Raw genomic sequence first — 21495 nt, 5'->3', positions numbered from 1 at the left:
CCTAGGCTACAAGTGCTTGTGTATCTATACACAGAAAAAGTACAGTCAGAATACTGTATTGTAATCTTATGGGACCGCTGTCGTATATGCGGTCCGTGGTGGACGGAAACATCATTATGCTGTGCATGACTGGAGCTGTGTTCTTGCCGGAATTGGGAGATTGATTGCAGTGATAGCAAACATGGCATGTCCCCATTTTACCCTCCTCAAAAATCTCCCCAAAAGAAAGATGAGGAATTAGATAAACCACCATTTTGCAGCCTCTAATGAAAGAATTGGTTCAGGCTGATGTGGTCCCTTGGTTCATTGATTCTCTTTTTCTTTTTTTGCAACAGAGTCTCACTGTGTTGCCCAGGCTAGAGTGCCGTGGCGTCAGCCTAGCTCACAGCAACCTCAAACTCCTGGGCTCAAGCGATCCTCCTGCCTCAGCCTCCCGAGTAGCTGGGACTACAGGCATGCGCCACCACGCCCGGCTAATTTTTTCTATATATTTTTAGTTGTCCGATTAATTTCTTTCTATTTTTAGTAGAGACGGGGGTCTCGCTCTTGCTCAGGCTGGTTTCGAACTCCTGAGCTCAAACAATCCGCCCGCCTCATCTCCTAGAGAGCTAGCATTACAGGCATGAGCCACCGCGCCCGGCCCAAATCAAATTTTTAAATGATAACTTTGAGATATTCACATACCATACAATTCACCTTCCCAAAGTGTAAAGTTCAATGGCTTTTAGTATATTCATAGAGTTGGGCAGCCATCACTACTATGAAATATATAACTTCAGAACATTTTCATCATGCCCCAAAGAAATCCCAAACCTAACCTCTTATGAATCACTCCCCATTTCTTTTCTCCCTGGGGCTTGTCTGGGCTGGACTTTCCTTGGCCAAGATCTTTTGTCTGTTCAAGTGTGCATGGTTTTCTTTGGACAGGGTTCAGGAATACGAATAGCTATGATACTTGGCGTTTTCACAGTGAATGGTCTTTGAACATCTCTAGGGGTGCACGGGGAACTCATCACCTTCCAGCCACTGCCTCCCTGGGTCTCCCTCTCTAAAGCTGATGACAATAACTTTCCAGAATCAGTTCACACTTGCCGTGGCCATGGCATCGTGCCAAGCCTCTGACACACTGCACCTCGTCGATGCCTCACAACAAACCACTGGGCAGCTCATTTGGCAAATGGGGGAGGCCAAGGCACTGACCCTCGGTGACAGCTGGTGAGTAACATGGATATGGCTAAAGTCCGGAGTCCCAGCTCTTGCCCACTCAGGCCTCCCACCAGGTAAGTGTAGACCAGGCTCATTAGCTGGGCGATAGGGCATATCCTAGACCCTTGTTCCCCATCTGGATCAGGACTGAGGCCCCAGAACCCTGATACTTTCCCCCTTTCTTGGTGAGTGTTTAAGGACACCTGTCGCTTTAAGTGATCTCCACTCTCCTCTTCCCTGTATTTCTCCTTAATGCCGTAACACTTCTCACTGTCAGACAATATATTCTCCAATCTTAAAAATCATGTCTCTTGGCCAGGTGAGGTGGCTCACGCCTGTAATCCTAGCACTCCGGGAGGCCAAGGTGGGAAGATCACTTGAGATCGGAAGTTCGAGACCAGCTTGAGCAAGAGCGAGACCCCGTCTGTACTAAAAACAGAAAAAATTCGCCGGGTGTGGTGGTGAATGCCTGTAGTCCCAGCTACTCAGGAGGCTGAGGCAGGAGGATCGCTTGAGTCAGGAGTTGGAGGTTGCTGTGAGCTAGGCTGATGCCACAGCACTCTAGCCTGGGCAACAGAGCGAGACCCTGTCTCAAAAAAAAAAAAAAAGAATCATGTTTCTTTTCTGTTCCCCTGATGAGAACATCAGCTCCATGAGAGCAGGGATTTTTGTCTGTTTAGTTCATTGCTGTGTCTCCGGTACATACAAAACTGCCTGGCACAACAGTAGTTGCTCAATAAAGTTTGAGAAATGAAAAAAAATGAGTGATAAAATGCTTTCAATGGCTTCCCATCATACATAAAAGCCAGACCCCTCCTTGTGGTCCACATGGCCCTGAAGGATCTGTCCCCATTAACCCCCCCACCCTCATCTCCCTCTATGACCCCCCTCCGACCTCACTTTGCTCCAGCCACAGGGGACTGCCTGCTGGTCCTTGAATGAATCAAGCCTATTTCTGCCCCAGGACCTTTGCACTAGCTGTTCCCTCTGCCTTCCCCCATATACTCACGTGGCTTTCCCTCCCCTCTTTGGGTGGCTAGTCAAATGTCACCTCCTTGGGGAAAGCCTCCCTGATTCCCTTCCCTCTCCCATCACCCTGTTTTACTTCCTTCTCAGTAAGTACCTTTAAGTGAAATAATTATCCCTCCCCCTCCCATCAGAATATAAGCTCCACCATGGTAGGGATTTTTGACTTCTGTTCACTGCTGTGTCCCCAGTGCCCAGAACAGAGTTCGGCACACAGTAGGTGCTTAATAAAAGAGCTCAATGTGTCCCTGAGAGGCTGGGTCTTACCTGCATCATTGCTGCCCCCAGAGAGCCCCCACTCAGGGTGACACTCTGAGCCTTGGTTATTTTCAGGAGCTTAGGGAAACAGCCCTAAGGACACAAATAGCAAAGCGAGCAAGAGCTGGTTAGTCTTCATCAACTTGGGCCACCCAGATCCCTCTCCGACTCAGAGAGGAGGTGACAAAGCCATGGGGGCCTTGACTCTTTCTCGTTTGGCCCCCACACCCCATCATCTCCCCTGGCCTCCTCATTCCCCCCAACGAACACACCACTCCCTCTCTTCTGCCCATCTGTGCTGACATTCAAGTGTGGCAATTAAGCATGCCTGGACATCCTGGGTTATTACTAGCTGTGCAACCTTGGAGAAGTTGCCTTACCTCTCTGTGCCTCAGTTTTCCCATCTATAAATGCGACCAACTGGATCTGCCTCCCAGGATTTTTTTTTTTTTTGAGGATTACAAGAAAGAATCCACATGAAGTACATCTCAGTGGCCTGACACACTGCCAGCATTTGGTAACTGTTAGTTATTTCTGAGCACTCTTTACATATGAACAGAAGGGCTGACATGTATCCAATGGCTTCTCAGCCCTTTATATGCATTTTCTCACTCAGGTCTCACTACAACCCCATGAGGTGGGTCCTATTCTTTTCTCTATTTTACAGATGAGGAAACAGAAGCTCAAAGAGGTTAGGAGAGCAGAGAAAGTGGGTGGGCAGGGCAGCCCTCTGCAGGTGGTGGGACCTCTGCTCTCCTTCCTGCCATCACCGAGCTGCTCCCTCCTCTAGACCCCTGGCACATCTCGCTTGCGGAAGCTTGGGCCACCTTGAGCTTACTGTTGTCACTGTGCGGTGCTCTCCTTCACATAATAGGTATTTGTTAAGTGCCTACTGTATGCTGGGTACTGAATTTAGCACTAGCGACCCAGTAGTGTATAAAACAGATGAAATTCCTGCCCTCATGGGACCAATATTTGAGCAGGGGGAAAACAGGTGACAGCAAGCACAGTGACAACACTATCAGATGGCAGTAAATACTGGAAAGACAGAAGCAGCGTGTGAGGCTGGAATGTGGTGCTTGGAACGGGGGATCCTTTTACAAACGGGGAGTCAGGAACGGCCTCACCAAGGAAGTGACATCTGAGCACAGACTTGAAAGAGGCGAGGTAGGAAGACATTTGGGGGGAGAATGTTCCAGGCAGTGAGAACAGCCCGTGCAAAGGCCCTGAGGCAGGTGGGTGCCTGGTGATTTGAAGCAGGAGCGAGGAGGCCAGGGTGGCTGGAGCGGAGTGAGCAGGGAGGAGAGGAGGTGACAGGCAGGTTGTGCAGGGCCCGTGTCTGTTTCCGAGGCTTGGAGCCATTCGGTGAGAATGAATGAATCAATGAATGACTCATATTTCTTCCCTCAGAGAAGATCGCTGTGTTCATTCACTCATGGCAGGAGTTAAGGGGAACACCGGGTGGGGTTTAAAGCCAACTTCCACCACTCCCTGGCCATGGGAACCTCTACGTGCCTCAGTTTCCCCATTTGCAAACCGAGAGAAGAGTAGTCCCCACCTCAAGGGGTGCAACGTGACAAAACTCACAAAGTGAGTGCTTGGTCACGTGGCCAGCTGTCACCGTCACTAGGATGACTACTTTTCATCATTCTTGCCGCAGTTTAAGGCGTCTGGAGGGCAGGCAGTGCAGCCCGGGCAACAGACTCAGGCCAGCAGAGATTCAAGTCCCAACTGTGCCAAAGCCACGTGACCTCGAACCGGTCACATCACTTCTCTGAGCCTCAGTTTCCCCATCTGTGAAATGGGGAGGGTAACCTTAACCCCCCACGGCTACGTTGTCAACATGAGCTGAACACTCAATGACAGTTGGTTCTCTCTCCCCCGACCCCCATTGCTGGGGTCCCCACGAATAAGCAATTTTTATAAAAGCCACCAGCCCTCGGGGGTCTGGCGAGGAAACACACCACACGATCTGGAGTTACCTCCCGGTGGATGACTCCTGTGGACACGTTGCGCCCGTCACAGGCTGCAGTGCCGATGGATTTGCAGCAGACCCGGGGGTAGGCGTGGCTGGTCGTCATTTCAAAGGAAGAGCCAGAAAAATCTGTGTAATTATTCACCCCGCAGCACTTCAGCTGCAGAGAGGAGAAGAAACACTTCAAAAAACCCTCTTTCAAATAATAAAACGATCAAAACAATAGAAATCGTGGTCACCACAGTTACTGTCTAGAGCGCTCACAGTATTCCAGGGCTCCCATCTCACTCGGGGTAAAAGCTGAACTTCCTCTCTGTGGCCCACAAGGCCCTGCACAGTCTGCCCCTGTCACTTCCCTGCCCTCCCCTACCCCCAGCTGTCCGCTTTGTTCATTCAGCTCTAGCCACACTGGTTTCTTTGCTGTTCTTTAAACACACTTAGCAAGCTCCAGCCTCGGCCTCAGGGCCTTTGCTCATGCTGTTGCCTTCTTTGGAATGTTCTTCTTTCAAATTTCCTATTTTTTTTGAGACAGAGTCTCACTCTGTCACCCAGGTTAGAGCACAGTGGTGTCATCGTGGTTCACTGCAGCCTCAAACTCTTGGGCTCAAGGGATCCTCCAGCCTCAGCCTCCCAAGTAGCTGAGACTACAGGCGTGCATCACCATGCCAGGCTAATTTTTCTATTTTTTGTAGAATGGGGTCTTGCTATGTTGCCCAGGCTGGTCTTGACCTCCTGGGCTCAAGCAATCCTCCACCTTGGCCTCCCAAAGTGCTGGGACTACAGGCATGAGCCACTGCACCTCGCCTGGCTGACTTGTTTTTCTTCCTAGCACTTAGCACCATTGACATCAATGTTTATTTAGTGGCTTCTTGTCTCTCCATTCAAGTGTCACTACCAGAAGAGCAAGTATTTTTTGTGCGCTCTAATGTGGCCCGAGAGCCCCGACAGTGCTTGGCACATAGTAAGTGCTCAATAAATATTAGTTGAAGGGCTCTATGAATGAACGAGAGACATGCTCTGCCATCTCCAGCTTAAGAAGCCAAATCCATCATGCAGACAAGCATCATTCGCATCCCATGTCCCTTCCAAAGCCTGGCCATGACCCTGCAGCAGCGCCTGACCCACAACTCAGATGTGAAACGCTCCCAGAAGCAGACCATGGCATTTCCCTTCCAAAGCCTCCCTGGCTGTCCACAACCATCTGCCCTGAAAGCTAGGATGACACCTTGAGGCCAGTCTTGTTCCTTCAACGCCAAGGGTCAAGATGGGAGTCTCACCATCTCACACCCGTTAGAATGGCGATGAACAAAAACACCAGAAAATGACAAGTGTTGGCGAGGAGAAGGAGGAATTTGAGGCTTTGTGCATTGCTGGTGGGAGTGGAAAATGGTGCGGCCACCAGGGAAAGGGTCTAGCAGTGCCTTAAAATATTTCGCATAGAATTACCATATAACCCAGCAAATCCACTTCTGGGTATATACCCAAAAGAAGTGAAAGCAGGGACTCAGGCAGATATTGGCACCCCTGTGTTCATAGCAACGCTGTGCACAACAGCCAAAAGGAATAAGCATCATTCTTACTGATGTAAGAACGCAAGGACAGAATGTAGTGTGTCCACACGATGGAATATTATTCAGCCTTAAAAAGGAAGGAAGTCCTGGCCAAGCATGGTGGCTCGTTCCTGTAATCCCAGCACTTTGGGAGGCTGAGGTGGGAAGATCGCTTGAGGCTGGGATTTCGAGACCAGCCTGGACAACACAGCAAGACCCCATTTCTAAAAAAAAAAAAAAAATTTTTTTTTTAAATTAGCCAGACTTGCTGGTGCGCACCTATAGTCCCAGCTACTCGGGAGGCTGAGGCAGGAGGATCGCTTGAGCCCAGGAGTTGGAGGCTGCAGTGAGCTATGATCACACCACTGTACTCCAGCCTGGGCAACAGAGTGAGACCCTGTCTCTAAAATTTAAAAAAAAATTGTAAAGGTCAATTTCATGTTGTGTATATTTCCCCCCAATTTTTTTTTTTTTTTTGAAAGTGAGGCTCACCTTCTCCATGACAAAGTTCCATTCCGTGGAATAGTCGTCTGGTTCGTTGTATCCTCTGTAATTCTTCCTCAGGGTCACGAAGGTGTGCTCCAAGGTCACGTCGCGAACCTCACAGATGAGACACGAAGCGGTTAGCACCCAAATAGCAAGGGCGATCACTTGGCGGAGGTTCTTGGGGACAGAGCAGGGAGGTGGGGGCTCCCCTTCTGCTTCCTTCACTGTTCCCGCCCTTAGCTCACCGGGTCTGCCCTAGAGGAGGCCACGTTCCAGCTCCCGCAGCCCCCAAGCAATGGAAACGGGGAAGAACGCGGGTCTTGAGCCAAGCGCATCTGGTTGTACCCATGGCAAACGCATCTGAATCATGTGCTCTTTCCAACCGCCCGCAGCCTGTTCCGCCCCCGATCTGGCTCTAACTCCATGAAAAGAATCGAACATCACCTCCACCAACTCGATCTCTCTCTACGCATAAGGGGCAAACTCAATTTTCTATTTTTTAAATAAAGGTTTTCAAAAGTCTCCCCGCCCCCACCTCACCCCCTGCAAAGAGGTGATAGAGTCACGTGGTTCGAAATGAACAAAGCACAGCAGGTTAGACCATGAAAAGTCTCCCTCCCACCTGTTTCTCCCAGCCAAAAAGTTCCTCCCACTCCGTGCGGATGACTGTCACTGTTTCCTGTGTCCCCAAAGACATGTTCTATGTGTGTCAAAGCGAAGTATATTCGCAGTCTTTTTTCTCCTTGTTTTATACTGCGCTCATTGTCCCGCAGCTGGCTGTGGCAACAGGAGTAGCAGGTGCTGTTGGTGCCCTGCCTGTAGCCCCAGGGCCCTTACGAGTTCTGTGCCCACTGGCCACACTGACAGCAAGAGAGAGGTCCCCGGCCTCTGAGCCCGCGCGTGCCCCGGGAGCAGCCCTCAATCAGTGGCCGGTGGGCGTTTGCGGATCAATACCCCAGCTCCCTCCCCCCTAGAGTGGAACAACTTAGATGCGTGTTCTATGCTGTGTCCCAGATGTCCCCAACAGGACCGAGCTTGGTGGCTCATGGGGTCACCTTTATTGGGCTGCCTGCCCTTTTCTGCCCCACTTCTGTTCGGTTCGGATGTAACACTTCCTGGGGTCACCTTCCAGATCAACCCCGTGCCTTTGAATTCTTGCTTCAGGGTCAGAGTCTGGGGAGACGCTGATGAGATCAGCGCTCTAATCTGGAGAACATTCCATCTGGGGCCCAGAGAGCCGCCCCCTTCCCTGTGTCCGGGTGTACAGGACTCCGTTGTGCGGGTGTGTCACAACTCACTTAAACACGCGCACTAAGCTGTTTGCGATCTTTTGCACACCCCGGCGAGAATCCATTCTGCACGACAGCAAGTCAACCTTTGGATAATTCCCAGGCATGGGACTGCCAGGCCAAAGCGCTCAAGCTTTTGTCGTTTGGGTGGATTTTGCTAAATAGCCCCTCTAGGCTGCATATGCTTCAAAAAAAGCGTGCAACGTGCGCACTTTTCCGATCACCTCCGCTTCTCCCCGCCAGAAAGGCAGGAGACACGGCCCTCAACGAAGCCCACAGGGTTTTTGAGGCCTTAGAGGGAAGTCGGAGGTTTTCAGCTTTTCACTTCACCTCTGGTGGCACGTGGCATCTTGGGACCTGTGGGTCCCTCCATCACCGGACCCCCTACAAGTGAGCATGGAGCGCGGGTGCCTCCAGAGGGGAGGGGTGACTCCTAGTGACTCTGTTTCTTTCTAATGCCAAGTGGGGGAAACAGCGTACTTACAATCGGGAAGAACAGAAGGACCACTGTGGCGGATGCGAGTTCCAGAATGAGGATGACAACCATGACGAGGAAGCACTGGAAGGCACAGAGGGGGACAGCGGGGGATGGGAGCCTGCTCAGCCGCCTCCCTGCCTCGCACCGTGGGGGGGGGCAAGGGGGTGTGCCTGTCCCTCCGCCCCCTGCCCCAGGCCTCCCTGGGGCCTCTCCAGTTTGAAAGAAACTCACGCCTGGGGTTGGAAGGTGGGGGGCTGTTGGTTTCTATTTCTCCCAAGAGGCGCTTTCCTGCACTTCGGGAACTCAAGAGTGCTTTGAGGACCTGCAGGCTGGGCCCCCATTTCTGGCAGCCTGAGAGGGGACCTCGAGGGACTAAGAGAGCAGGGGCTGGTGGAGACGCAGGAGGGGCGATGGGGAGGACAGCAAGGACGACGAGCCTCAGACAGGGATTGAACGGGAGATGCCGGCAGCTGGTGGGTGGGTGCGGGGGGGGGGCACGTAACGTTCCCTGGCTTATTTTTCGAATGCAATTCACATGCATGGGGCAGAGCCATGGGGAATTGGCCAGCAGAGGGGAGGTGTTGCAGCGACACATCGTGGAGAAGCAGCTTCACTCTGTGGGCCTCAGTTTCCCCATCTGTATAATGTGCACGTGGGACCAGCTAATTCAGGCTTTGAGTCGCTAGACTGGCCAGTGCCTGGGCTTAGCTGGCATTGACAAGGAGAAACAGGAAAGCGCAGTGGATGCACGCCCGGGCTCCCCGCAGGGCATACGTGGGTGCAGGGTTTAGCAGTCGTGAGGAACCCAAACTGATGGTTCATGTGACAGACGGTGAGGATGAATGTCTCCCTGTCTCTGGGTGACTGAGGCGTCCAGAGATCAGACATTCAGGCGTCAGCAAGTCCTATGGGCTCCATCTGCAGGATCTACCCTCTGAATCTGTGTCCACTTCTCATGCTGGGACATCACCGGCCCAGCTGGGTCCGGTCCCCTCGTTCCGCACACGCTGTTCCCCTCATGGCCACCAGAGGGCGCATGTGAGCAGCAGAGTCAGGGCACGTCCCTCCTCTGCTCACAACTCTCTGGGGCTCCCAATACTACCAAAAAGACTTTGCTTGGCTCATTCCTGTAATCCCAGCACTCTGGGAGGCCGAGGCAGGAGGATTGCTTGAGCCCAGGAGTTCGAAATCAGCCTGAGCAGACAGAGTGAGACTCTGTCTCCACAAAAAATAGAAAAATTAGCCAGACTTGGTGGCACTGAGCCTGTAGTCCCAGCTACTGGGGAGGCTGAGGCAGGAGGATCGCTTGAGACCAGGACTTTGAGGTTGCTGTGAGCTAGGGTGATGCCACGGCGCTCCACCCTGGGCAAGAGAGCAACAGAGCAAGACTCTGTCTCAAAAAACAAGGCTTTGCTTTCCTGAGTGAAGTCTCTCGGGGGCTTTAGAGGAACAGACACTGCGGGCAAAGCCAATGGAATTTGTGGCTGGATTGGGCGTGGTGTGCGAGAGAGGATTCTTGGATTCCTCCAAATTAAATGACAGGGAGATGAAATACAGCCTGCAGCAGGTTGAAGCTAGAATGGAGTATTGCAGGTGGGCGTGTTCAATGAGTCTTTGTTGAATGAAGTAATTAAGAAAGAAAACAAGAGACGATGGAACTTCCAGGGGGAGAAGGATGGGGAAGGGGTGACTTTAACAATCGGGATACCCATGTTCTGGAAAATGACTAGAGTAAGGGTCTCCCTGAAACCCCCAAACTGAAACAGCCAGAGTTTTGCAGCAACACAGTGAGGGAAGGAAGACAAGATCCTGGAGCCAGATTAAACCTGGGGTGGGAGGGTCCACTTAAGCAAGATTCTAAGGGGCCAGTCTAACAGAGATGGAGCTGGGAGTCAGGAAGATGACAGCTGGGCTTTGGGGGAGATGTTACCAAGGCTGCATATGACAATGAGTGAGACACATGAACTCTGTGGCATGCCATTGCATGATTGTGCTTGACATATTCATACGCCATGTGCTTGAACATGTATGGCAATGACAACAGTGTTGTGTCAGCAAAGGACAGACCAGACACATGGGACAATGGACCAGAACAGTGCACGCGGGACAGACCAAAGCATAGTGGAAATTTAGTGTGACAAAGGAAAACTGAATGGGTCCCTCAATAAATACAACAGTATGGCACCCAATTGGGAAAAAAAACAAATCAAATCAGACCCCTACCTCACACCACACACACAGTTAGATCCTAACAAATGCTAAAGAGCTAAAAGCAAGAAAGCAAGATTTAAAATCACGGGATACAAACCTACAAGAATATAATTTATGACCTTGTGGGTGGGAGGGGTTCTAAAAAAGATACATCATAAAGGAAAAGATGGATACATCTGTTTCCATCACACAAAACACCCTAAACACAGTTAAAATAGGGGACACCAAGCAATGTTGTTTGCAACACGTGCAATGAAGGATTTGTCCGTGGCGGGGGGCAGTTTTGGGGTCTGTGTGCAGATCCAACTTACAAACAAGAGAATGCCTCTGCTTTCTTTGGTCATCCCATACCACCCGGCACAGCTCAGCAGAATCATGGCGCACCCCAGGACCAAGCACAGGCAGCCCACGTGAAGCAGGTATGCAGAGGACAATCCGAGGACCCTGGTCAGAGTGGCCCCTCCACACTTGGCATTGATGCCCAGGCCAATGAGGACAATGCCAGACACCTTTAGAACAGAAATCAGAAAATTTAAAAGAAAAAAGTATCTGTTAGGCCAGGCGCGGTGCCTCATGCCTGTAATCCTAGCTCTCTGGGAGGCCAAGACGGGTGGATTGTTGGAGCTCAAGAGTTCGAAAACAGCCTGAGCAAGAGTGAGACCCCATCTCTACTAAAATTAGAAAGAAATTAATTGGACAACTAAAAATATATAGAAAAAATTAGCCAGGCATGGTGGCGCATGCCTGTAGTCCCAGCTACTCGGGAGGCTGAGGCAGGAGGATCACTTGAGCCCAGGAGTTAGAGGTTGCTCTGAGCTAGGATGACGCCACGGCACTCTAGCCTGGGCAACACAGTGAGACTCTGTCTCAAAAAAAAATAATAATAAATAAATAAATTAAATTAAATAAATAAAATGGTGTTGCAGGACAGGGATTGGCAAATTGTTTTTTCTGAAAAACTCCACATACTGGGGCCTTTGGGGGTCATAAGGCATCTGTAGAAACTACTCCATCCTGCTGGTGTAGCTCGAAAACAGTTGTACACCACCTGCAAAGAAATGGGCTTGGCTGTGTTCCAATCACACTGTGCTTATAACTCAGGCAAGGCTGCAGTTTGCTGACACCTCTTGTAGGAGAATGTTTACTCCATAACAGAAAGATGTTTTTAATGCCTCAACACATTTTTTTAAAAAGTCGATTGTGAAGCAAAAGCGTTTGTTCTGCTTTTTTTTTTTTTTGAGTCGAAGACATGAAGTCTTTGATGTTCTGCTGTTTTTTAAAAGATATATGGATAGTATGGTGATAGGTGGACCCAAAAAAGAGAAAGAAATTGAATGTATATTAATATTCAAAAAAAATTTTAAAAGATACATAGAAAAGTCTGGAAGGATATAAGGATGATGATGATGGCAGTGATGACGATATTTATTGAGCAAGTACCTCGTGACAGGTCCAAGCCCTTTAAATGCACTGTCTCATTGAATTCCATCAAAATGTTACAATACAGGCGATGAGACAAGGGTGATGTTCAATTTCATTCTCTCCCCCGACAGCTTTTCCTTACTCTGTGCTACAATGAAGACAATTACTTCTTTAACAATGTACATTGCAGGCTACTTTTAGAGTAAGAAAAAAGCGTTCTGAAAAATTTAAAAGATCAAGAGAAGAACCACTCCCTCCTGTGGCCCCCAAACAACTTGGTTTCCTGCAGGATTTGACTTCGAGCCAAGATCTTCCATCACCCACCCGGGGTCCCCCAGATCACACTCATCTGTGCTCGATTTCCCCGCCTCTGGGCCCGTCAGAGTCTACACCCGTTCCTTGTCTGTCTGCCCTACATCCCTCCGGGTTCCCTGAGGACCACAGATCTGAATGCCAATTTGGATCAACTTATTTCTGTCTTTCAGGGAGCCATCCGTGGAGGAGGGGGCGGCAACATCCCGGGCCCGGGTTGTGACATACTTACAGCCAGGAAGCTGTTGAATAAAGATAACAGCTTCTTCAAGGAAGAATACGGGGTGTGCATGTCAGCCACGTTGGCCATACTGGGGCGCCCCGGACACTTAAGTCAGCATCTTCCTAAACCTCTGGGCTACTGTCCCCCAAGATGAGAGGGGGCTGGGGGAGAGACACCGAAGCTGACCTGCTCTGCCCCTCTCTGTCCTGGCTGCCTGGCCATTGCCCGGGGCTGCCCCGCCTCAGTCATAAGCCTTTATCACGTCACAATCGGATGCTGGAGCAGGGCTCACGGTGCCAGGGAAGCAGATGCCCCGAACTGTCCCCGGTTAGTTCCTCGTCCTCCAAACAGGCCACACCAGGGAGGGAGAAAAGGCATGATGTGCTGCCCTGGGAACCCCCAGATGCCACCAGGGCCCTGCAGGCATAGTGTGGGCATCGTGCTCACTACGTAGTTGATATCCCCAGGTAGACCGGGGACTCCAAGAGGGCAGAGACCTGGGTTGTCCTATTAACAGCTGTGTTCCCAAAGCCCGGTACAGTATGGACTTAAGAAGCCATTGTGGAATGAATGAATCAGGAGGTGACATGATGCAGGAATCCAGCTACAAGCCACTGGGGCCCCCCAAGCCCCAGGCTACACTTGGCCTATCCCTCTCACAGGGCTCAGAGAGGGCAAGGGACTGCCTAAGGCCACACAGGAAGCAGGGCCAAGGCTAGGATTTGAAGCTCCAAGACTGATAGGAGGGCAGGAATGTGTGAGGTGGAGAGCCCATCCTCTCTCCATCTGAGGCCTTCCCAGCTGGATTGTCCCTGAGCTGTGTGCCGTCAGTCATGGGGCTTTTCTTGATCATGGCGGATGTAGTGGGCATTTCAGGATAGAACACCTGCACATGGGCACTGAAGCCCTCCAGACCCCAATCCTGCAGCCCCTAGCCCACCTTGCCCCCTGCCTCCCTACTCTCACCTGGTCCAGGGCCACGCTACCCCAGCTCTGTCCAGCCCTGGGCTCTGGGGCGTGTCTGCGTCCAGATCCTGGATGGCTTGTTGGGGGAGGCTCAAATGGGAGAAAACAGCTTACACGTTAACTCATTTAATGAAGGTTTGTCAAATCACCCGCTTATTGGAACATGTAGAACTAAGCAAGATCTTCAGGGAGGAGTGGCTGTCTCCTGCCTAGACCACAGGCCCCGTTCACAGCCAGGAGTGTGTCCTTCCACGCCTCTCTCTAAAAGGTCTTTTGAAATAAGGAGCCTCAATGGCCGGGCAGGGTGGCTCACACCTGTAGTCCCAGCCACTTGGGAGGCTGAGGCAGGAGGGTCGCTTGAGCCCAGGAGTTGGAGGGTGCAGGGTGCTATGATTGTACCACTGAACTCCAGCCTGGGCGACAGAGCGAGACCCTGTCTTTAAAAAAAAAGTAAGAAACGAAATACGGAGCCTCGGAGCCAGGGGCTGAAAGCCTGACAACGGGGGGCTCAAAGGAGGGCGAGGAAATAGGAGTGCAAGAGAGCATGGGGAACGTGGGGGGAACGTAGGGTGCAAAGAGGGGCTGGGGAATGTGGACGCAAGAGAAGGCAGAGGAACTGGGGGTGCGAAGGAGGGTAGAGATGGAAACCCAGGTACAAATGAGCACGGAATACAGGCGTGAAGGAGGGCGGGGAAATGGGGTGGCAGATACAAACGGGCATGGTGGGAAGAGAGGGCAGGGTGGACCGGCGAGAAGCCCCAGGAGGAAATTGGCCTGAGGAGAGCCCCGCCCCTCGGCCGCCCCGCCCCTCGGCCGCCCCGCCCGGCTTAAATACAAAGCCTCCGCTACAGCCTCGCGCGCCTCCTGGCGGTGGTCAGTGGAAGCGCGGCCCTGTGTGCCAAGGTCTGAGAGGGGCCCAGCTACAGGTTTACCTGGTTGATTGTTCATGTAAAATTTGCAGCAAAGGGCCAGGCACGGTGGCTCATGTCTGTAATCTCAGCACTTTGAGTGACTGAGAAGGGAAGATCACTTGAGCCTAGGAGCTCAAGGCCAGCCTGGGTAACATAGCGAGACTTTGTCTCTTTAAAAAAAAGTTACAGCAAAGATAAATTTGTGCATTTAGGGCTCACAAAACCTGGATTCACCTCTAACAAGGGGGCATTTATAGTTTAATGCATTTTAGTAACAAACACTGGGGAATGGGGTGACAAATCAGAATCCACCATCCAACAAAAAAATATCCGGGGCACCAAAAAAGGTACCTGTCCTTGCTGAGGACGGTCCACACCCGTGGTATGAATCACTCAATCTGGGATTTCCCAGGCCATCATGGACCTCAGCCTTCATGGGGATGGGCACGGAAGTGTCACCAGGTTGCAGCATCAGGGGCTGAAATTATTGATGAGATAGTAAAGGATCATGATGGTAATCATTGTTATCAAATGAAATGGAAGCAAACAGCATTTCCACCATTAGGGATTTTTTTGTTTGGCTAGATTATTTTTAAAATTCCATTTGTTTCCCCAGGTTCACATTCAGACTTGTTGACCCTTCATTCCCTGTGTGCTGAGGAGCTGTGGGTTGAGAGTCATTGAGGGGTGACAGGGAGGTACTGTCCAGTAGGGACACACACAGCTTTCCCAGGTTCTCTTTGTTACTACTTAAAGATCTGGAATTTCCGCCCCTTCGGCCCAGCAGTGTCTTAGATTTTGGAAAGGAGGGGAGTGAAATTAAGGAGCAAGAAGACTTTGTTGATGATATTCAAAATACCTAGCCACAAGGTATGCCAAGGCAGACAAACAGAACAGAGGGTGTCAGGGGTGTTGGCCCTGTAGGGTTCAGAGGTGGGAGTTGCTGATGAAGGCTCAGGCAGGAGCAAGGGGCCACCAGTCCAGGGCGTGCAGGTGACATTTGAGGGGGCATCTGCTCTTGTTAACATGTGGGTCTCAGGCTATGATTTCTTCTCTTCACTGGGCAGCTGATCCCAGAACAGCCAAGACTGTTTCCACCTCCCATTCCTCAAGGCTCTCGGTTAAACACACTAAAAAGCTCATAAATAGCTTTCGGAGATTTTGCACCTCTGATATCTCAGGAGGGACCTGCAACAAGTACAAATGGGACTTTTTAAAGCTTGGGGGAGTGGAGCATTTCTTCTTCTAGAAAATTCCACTACAGATTTATCCAAACACGTACAGGCCAGGAGTTGGCAAACTTTTCCTGGAAAGCACTAGAGGACTTTGCAGACCATATCACTGCTCTTGGCACTCTGCTATTGTAGCCACAGAAAATATGTAAATGGACAATATGTAGATATATGTAAAGGAACAGAAGTAGGTGTGCGGCAATAAAATGTTATTTACAAAATGTTTTTGTGCAGGACGTAGTTTTGCCTACAACTGCTTTTTTTTTTTTTTTTTTTTGAGGGGAAGGAAAGAGGAGTTTATTAATTCTCTGGCAAATGAGGAAGTTGGCAGACTCCCATCTCAAAGTACCAACATTCTGCTTCTGAGCAGAAGTACACAGCTTTTAAAGGCTCTGATTCATTTCATCTTCAGCTAAGACAATCTTGCGACCCACGCCCACACCCATCCCATCTTCAGCTGAGACAATCTCAACACCTGCTCTTAAGCCTAGTTTGAGTTGGTGAATGATTGGAAACAACCTAAATGCCCTTCAAAAGGAACTAGTTAGGTAGGTACGAGATTATTCCAACCAGCTGAGAAAATGAATGTGGCACTCTTAACGAAAAGCATCGATAACACCAAGACCAGCAGCAGCGGCTCACACCTGTAATCCTAGCATTCTGGGAGGCTGAGGTGGGAGGATCACTTGAGGTCAGGAGTTTGAGATCAGCCTGAGCAAGAGCGAGAACTCCGTTTCTACTAAAAAATAGAAAGAAATTAGCCAGGCAACTAAAAATAGAAAAAATTAACTGGACTTGGTGGCTCACACCTGTAGTCCCAACTAGTTGGGAGGCTGAGGCAGGAGGATCACTTGAGCTGAGGAGTTTGAAGTTGCTGTGAGCTAGGCTGATGCCACAGCACTCAGCCCGGGCAACAGAGCAAGACTCTGTCTCAATAAATAAATAACTTTTTTAAAAAGGACACCAATCGTATTGGATTAAGGCCACTCCCCACTGACCTCATTTAACCTTAGTTAAGTCTTTAAAGACCCTTGTCTCCAAATACAGCCACATTCTAAGGTAGTGGGGGTTAGAACTTCAGCATATGAGTTGGGGGAGGAGAAACAAAACTCAGCCTATATCAACCAGTCGTAAAATGACACGTACTGTAAGATCCCACTTATATGAGGTCCCTAAAGTCATCAGATTTATAGAGACAGGAAGTGGAGTGGTCAGTGGCAGGGGCCAGGGAGGGGGAGATGCGGAGTGAACGTTCCACGGGGACAGATGTGCAAGCTGCAAAACTGCTGGAGACGGATGTTTGCTGGTGGCTGCACAACAATGTGAATGTACTTAATGCCCCTGAACTGCACCCTTTAAATGGTGAAAATTCCGTTACGTGTATTTTGCCACCATAAAAATAAATAAATAAATACTGTAAAAGCAGCAGACGACCTCCTGGTGGGAAAACAGGGAAACGACCCAAGTCAGCACCTGCTTCTGTTCCTGCAACTGCTGCTTAATTCCATCTCCAGCTCTGACTGCCTTGGGCATTGTAGCGGGTTGAATTGTGTTCCCCCCAAATCCATGTGCACGAGGGGCTTCAGACTGTGTGACCTTATCTGGAAATCGGGTCTTTGCAGATGTCGTTAGTCAACGATCTCCAGATCAAAACATGTGGGCAGGTCCTAAATCCAATATCTGGTGTCTATAAGAGACAGGAGAGGGGTGTTTGGATACAGAGGGCAGAAGGCCGTGAGATGACGGAAGAGGCAGCAATTGGAGTGATGCGGCCACAAGCCAAGGACACCAGGAGCTCCCCGAAGCTGGAAGAGTCAAGGAAAGATCCTCCCCTACACACTTCAGGGGTAGCACGGGCCTGATGACACCCTGACTTCAGAATTCTGGCCTCCAGAAGAATAAATTCCTGTTGTGTGAAGCCACTGAGCTTGTGTGATTTTTCCTGGAAGCCTGAGAAAACCCACACAGACAGGGAACAGTGGGTGGGCGTGGGCATATATTCCAGCTGCCTGTGGGGCTGAGAAATACAGCATAAGGTTTGAGAAAAGGGTCCACATCCAGAGAAGGGGACCTTTTCTTCCTTAAGAATAAGAATGGGCCGGGCGCAGTGACTCATGCCTGTAATCCCAGCACTTTGGGAGGCCGAGGCGGAAGGATCACTTAAGGCCAGGAATTCGAGACCAACCTGGGCAACACAGCAAGACCCTGTCTCTACAAGAAATTTAAAAATTAGCTGGGTGTGGTGGCGCACTCCTGTAGTCTCAGCTACTGGGAAGGGTGAGGCGGGAGGATTTCTTGAGGCTAACCACTTTCCACCACCTTCCGGGTCCAGCCGTCACCATCGCCCCCTCCCCGGGACCAGGGCAACCACCTCCCCGCAGCCTCTGCCTCCCGGCTCCCATCCTTCCCCCCAAAGTCCGTTCTCCCTACAGCCACCAGAGGGCGCCAGTGTACAAGTCGGTCATTTCCAATCCAATCATCGGCCACCAGGGGGCGCCAGTATACACCCGAGTAATTTGCAATCCGATCCATAATCCAATCCACCCTCCTCTGCTCAGATCACTCCATGGGTTCTGAGCCAAAGTACTCCCTGCGGTCCAGAAGGCCCTGCAAGATCTGCCCCTTCACCTCTCAGCTCTCACCTCCTCCAGCTGTGACCCTCCAACACTCTTTCTGCCACACCGGCCTCCTCCCTGCTCCTCAAACACGCCGGGGTCGTGCCTTTGCACCACTTCCTCAGCCTGGAACTCGTTTCCAGATCTCTGCACACGGTGCTCTCTGTCCGTGTTCCAACGCCACCTCCTCTGGGAAGCCTTCTGTGACTGCCCTTTTAAATAGACACCCTTGGGTGAGCTTGGAGGCTCACACCTGTAATCCCAGCACTTTGGGAGGCCGAGGCGGGAGGATCGCTTGACGCCAGGAGTTTGAGACCAGCCTGAGCAAGAGGGAGACCCATCTCTTCAACAAACAGAAAAATTAGCTGGGTGTGCTTGTAGTCCCAGCTACTTGGGAGCCTGAGGCAGGAGAATCCCTTGAGCCCAGGAGTTGGAGGCTGCAGTGAGCTGTGATGACACCACTGCCCTCTAACCTGGGTAACAGAGCAAGACCTTATCTCAACAAAATAAAAATAAATTTAAAAATAAAATAAAAAATGTATCCCCAAAGAAAAAAGACCAGAAGGTCACGTAGGCCATGGATTTATGGTTCAACACTAACAACAAGGACAATTGTAATAACAGTACAGTAACTAACATTTTTTGAGCTTTCATTATGAGCTGGGCACTGTCCCAAGCAGCTCATAAGTATCAATCTACCCTCGTGATAATCCAATAAAATGGGTGCCATGATTATCCCCACTTTACAGATGAAGAAACTGAGGCATGAAGGTTAAAACACCTGTCCAAGGTCACAGAGGAAGTAAGTGGTATGGTCAGAATTCAAACCCAGGGCATCAGTCTTACCTACCACATAGATGCTTTGGTACACACCTGTTCTGTCTTTTAACCACACTTACTTACATACAATCTTTCTTATTTTACAATATGGAATCTGCCCCAATCTTGAAGATTCAGTGGTGTGGAAAAACGATCTGAAGCCAGCACGATGGCTCACACCTGTAATCCCAGTGCTCTGGAAGGCTGAGGCAGGAGGATCACTTGAGGCCAGGAGCTCGAGACCAGCCTGAGCAAGAGTGAGACCCCCGTCTCTACTAAAAATAGAAAAAATTAGGCAGGTGTGGTGGTGCTCACCTGTAGTCCCAGCAACTTGGGAGGCTGAGGCAGGAGGATTGCTTGAGTCCAGGAATTCAAGACCAGCCTGGGCAACATAGCAAGATCCCATCTCTAAAAAAAAAAAATTTAAAAATTCGTGCCCAGGAGTTTGAGGTTGCCGTGAGCTAGGCTGATGCCACAGCACTCTAGCCCAGGCAAAACACAGCCAGACTCTGTCTCAAAAACCAAACCAAACCAAAAAAAACCCATCCCAATATGTTGCTAAGTGGACACCACAGTTTCCAAAGTTGTACATTCCCAACAATCCCACCTTGTTGAAAAACTAGCACAGATACCTGTTGCAAACAGAAAAATAACAGGAAGGAAATCCACAAAAACACCAGCGTGTCTGGGTTTTGGGTGATTTTTTTTCTCTCATCTGAGCTTTTCTGAAAATTTTCACAAATTGTTTCTAACGAGCATATATCCCTTTGGTACTCAGAAAAAAATGTTGTTAAGAAAATGGAGCGATGTTACGACTGTTTTTAAAAGGTGACCTGGGGCAGGAACCCAAACTGAATTCTAAGTGCTGTTTTCAGCCAAAGTCTCTGCATTCTTGGGAGGGTTCTGTTAATATCTCAGCAGATGCTCCTTGCTGAGAGCCCTGCGGGGACACGGGGAACCAGGACCTCATCTTGGACCGGGGCAAGTGAGAGACAATTTAGAGAAACAAAACACAGTTCTGACCTGAAACGTAGCCAGGTCCTCAGGGGTCATGAAAAACGATTCCACCCAGCACAGGAATTTTCCTTGCAGGCTGCGTTCAGACTGTTTTCTGTGACTTTCTTTTAAAAGATCTGGGTGAGTCAGTGTATGAATTTCTTGGAGCCCTGACTGTGTGCCAGGTGCTGAAATGGTCTGGAATGGTCTGTCTTATCCTCTGAGGTAGGCGCTATCGGGATACCCATTTTGCAGATGAGAGACTCGAGGCTCAGAGGGAGAAGCCCCTGTGTCCCAGGCCACACAGCCCGGAGCAGAGGCACCCAGTGTATGCCAACCACTGGGATAGACAAGCAGATGTTGTCCCTGCCGTCCTGAGCACAGATATTCTAGCGATTCACATGTGTAAATTATTACTTTTTATTTTATTTACTTTTTGAGATAGGGTCTCGCTCTGTTGCCCAGACCAGAGTGCAGTAGCATCATCCTAGCTCACAGCAACCTCAAACCCCTGGGCTCAAGCGATTCTCCTGCCTCAGCCTCCTGAGTAGCTGGGACCACCAGCATGCGTCACCGCACCCGGCTAATTTTTCTGTCTTTTGTAGAGACAGGGTCTTGCCATGTTGCCCAGGCTGGTCTCAAACTCCTGGCCTCAAGTGATCCTCCCACCTCAGCCTCCCCAAATGCTGGGATTACAGGCGTGAGCCACCATGCCCGGCCAGACAATTACAATATCAGACCCAGCTTCTTTCTGAGAACATCAGATGATGGGAATCTCACCACCTGTCAAAGCAGCCTGGTCCACTGTTGGTGGACTCCGGTGTCATCCGCCTTGTGTTACAGCGGCTTGGGTGGCTATAACAAAAATGCTATAGACCGGGTGGCTTAAACAGTAAGCACTTCTTTCTCACAATTTTGGAAGCCGGGGAGTCCAAAGTCAAGGCGCCGGCAGATTTGGCGTCTGGTGAGGACTCACTTCCTGGTTCATAGACACTCGTCTTCTTGCTGAAGGAGTGAGGCAGCTCTCGGGGCCTCTTTCACAAGGGTACGAATCCCATTTATGGGGGCCCCACCCTCATGACCTAATCACCTCCTAGAGGCCCCACCTCCTAATACTGTCAACTTGGGGTTTAGGATTTCAACGTACGGATTTTGCAGGGGACACAAACATTCAGTCCATAACATCCCCTTGTTCCTTGGACCTGGAAGCCCTCAGGCCTTCACCAGGCAAGGACTCTGCAAACGCAGGTGCCACATTCAGAAGCCAGACCTTCCCCGGGCGCGGTGGCTCACGCCTGTAATCCTAGCACTCTGGGAGGCCGAGGCAGGCGGATCATTTTGAGCTCAGGAGTTCGAGACCAGCCTGAGCAAGAACAAGACCCTGTCTCTACTAAAAATAGAAAGAAATTGGCCAAACAACTAAAAATAGAAAAAATTAGCTGGGCATGGTGGCGCATGCCTGTAGTCCCAGCTACCTGGGAGGCTGAGGCAGGAGGATCGCTTGAGCCCAGGAGTTTGAG

General features: G+C 50.4%; 1 protein-coding gene across 1 annotated transcript in view; it reads right to left on the bottom strand.

Moving 5' to 3' along the window:
- TSPAN16 (tetraspanin 16) overlaps positions 1–12523 on the bottom strand; it is a 13443-nt gene extending 920 nt beyond the window's left edge. Inside the window, exons 1-6 of the mRNA XM_012641242.1 lie at positions 12446–12523; positions 10791–10988; positions 8275–8349; positions 6508–6615; positions 4473–4625; positions 2500–2583 (exon numbers count right to left, since the gene is read on the bottom strand). Coding sequence (XP_012496696.1) covers positions 2500–2583; positions 4473–4625; positions 6508–6615; positions 8275–8349; positions 10791–10988; positions 12446–12523 — 696 coding nt within the window. The remainder of the gene's footprint in view (positions 1–2499; positions 2584–4472; positions 4626–6507; positions 6616–8274; positions 8350–10790; positions 10989–12445) is intronic.
- Between the last annotated feature and the right edge of the window lie 8972 nt (positions 12524–21495).

The sequence above is a fragment of the Propithecus coquereli genome, unplaced genomic scaffold (genome assembly GCF_000956105.1).
Source record: "Propithecus coquereli isolate 6110/MARCELLA unplaced genomic scaffold, Pcoq_1.0 Scaffold164, whole genome shotgun sequence".
Taxonomy (NCBI): domain Eukaryota; kingdom Metazoa; phylum Chordata; class Mammalia; order Primates; family Indriidae; genus Propithecus; species Propithecus coquereli.
Note: the sequence above shows the minus strand (reverse complement) of the source record. Positions and strands in the feature narration are given on the sequence as shown.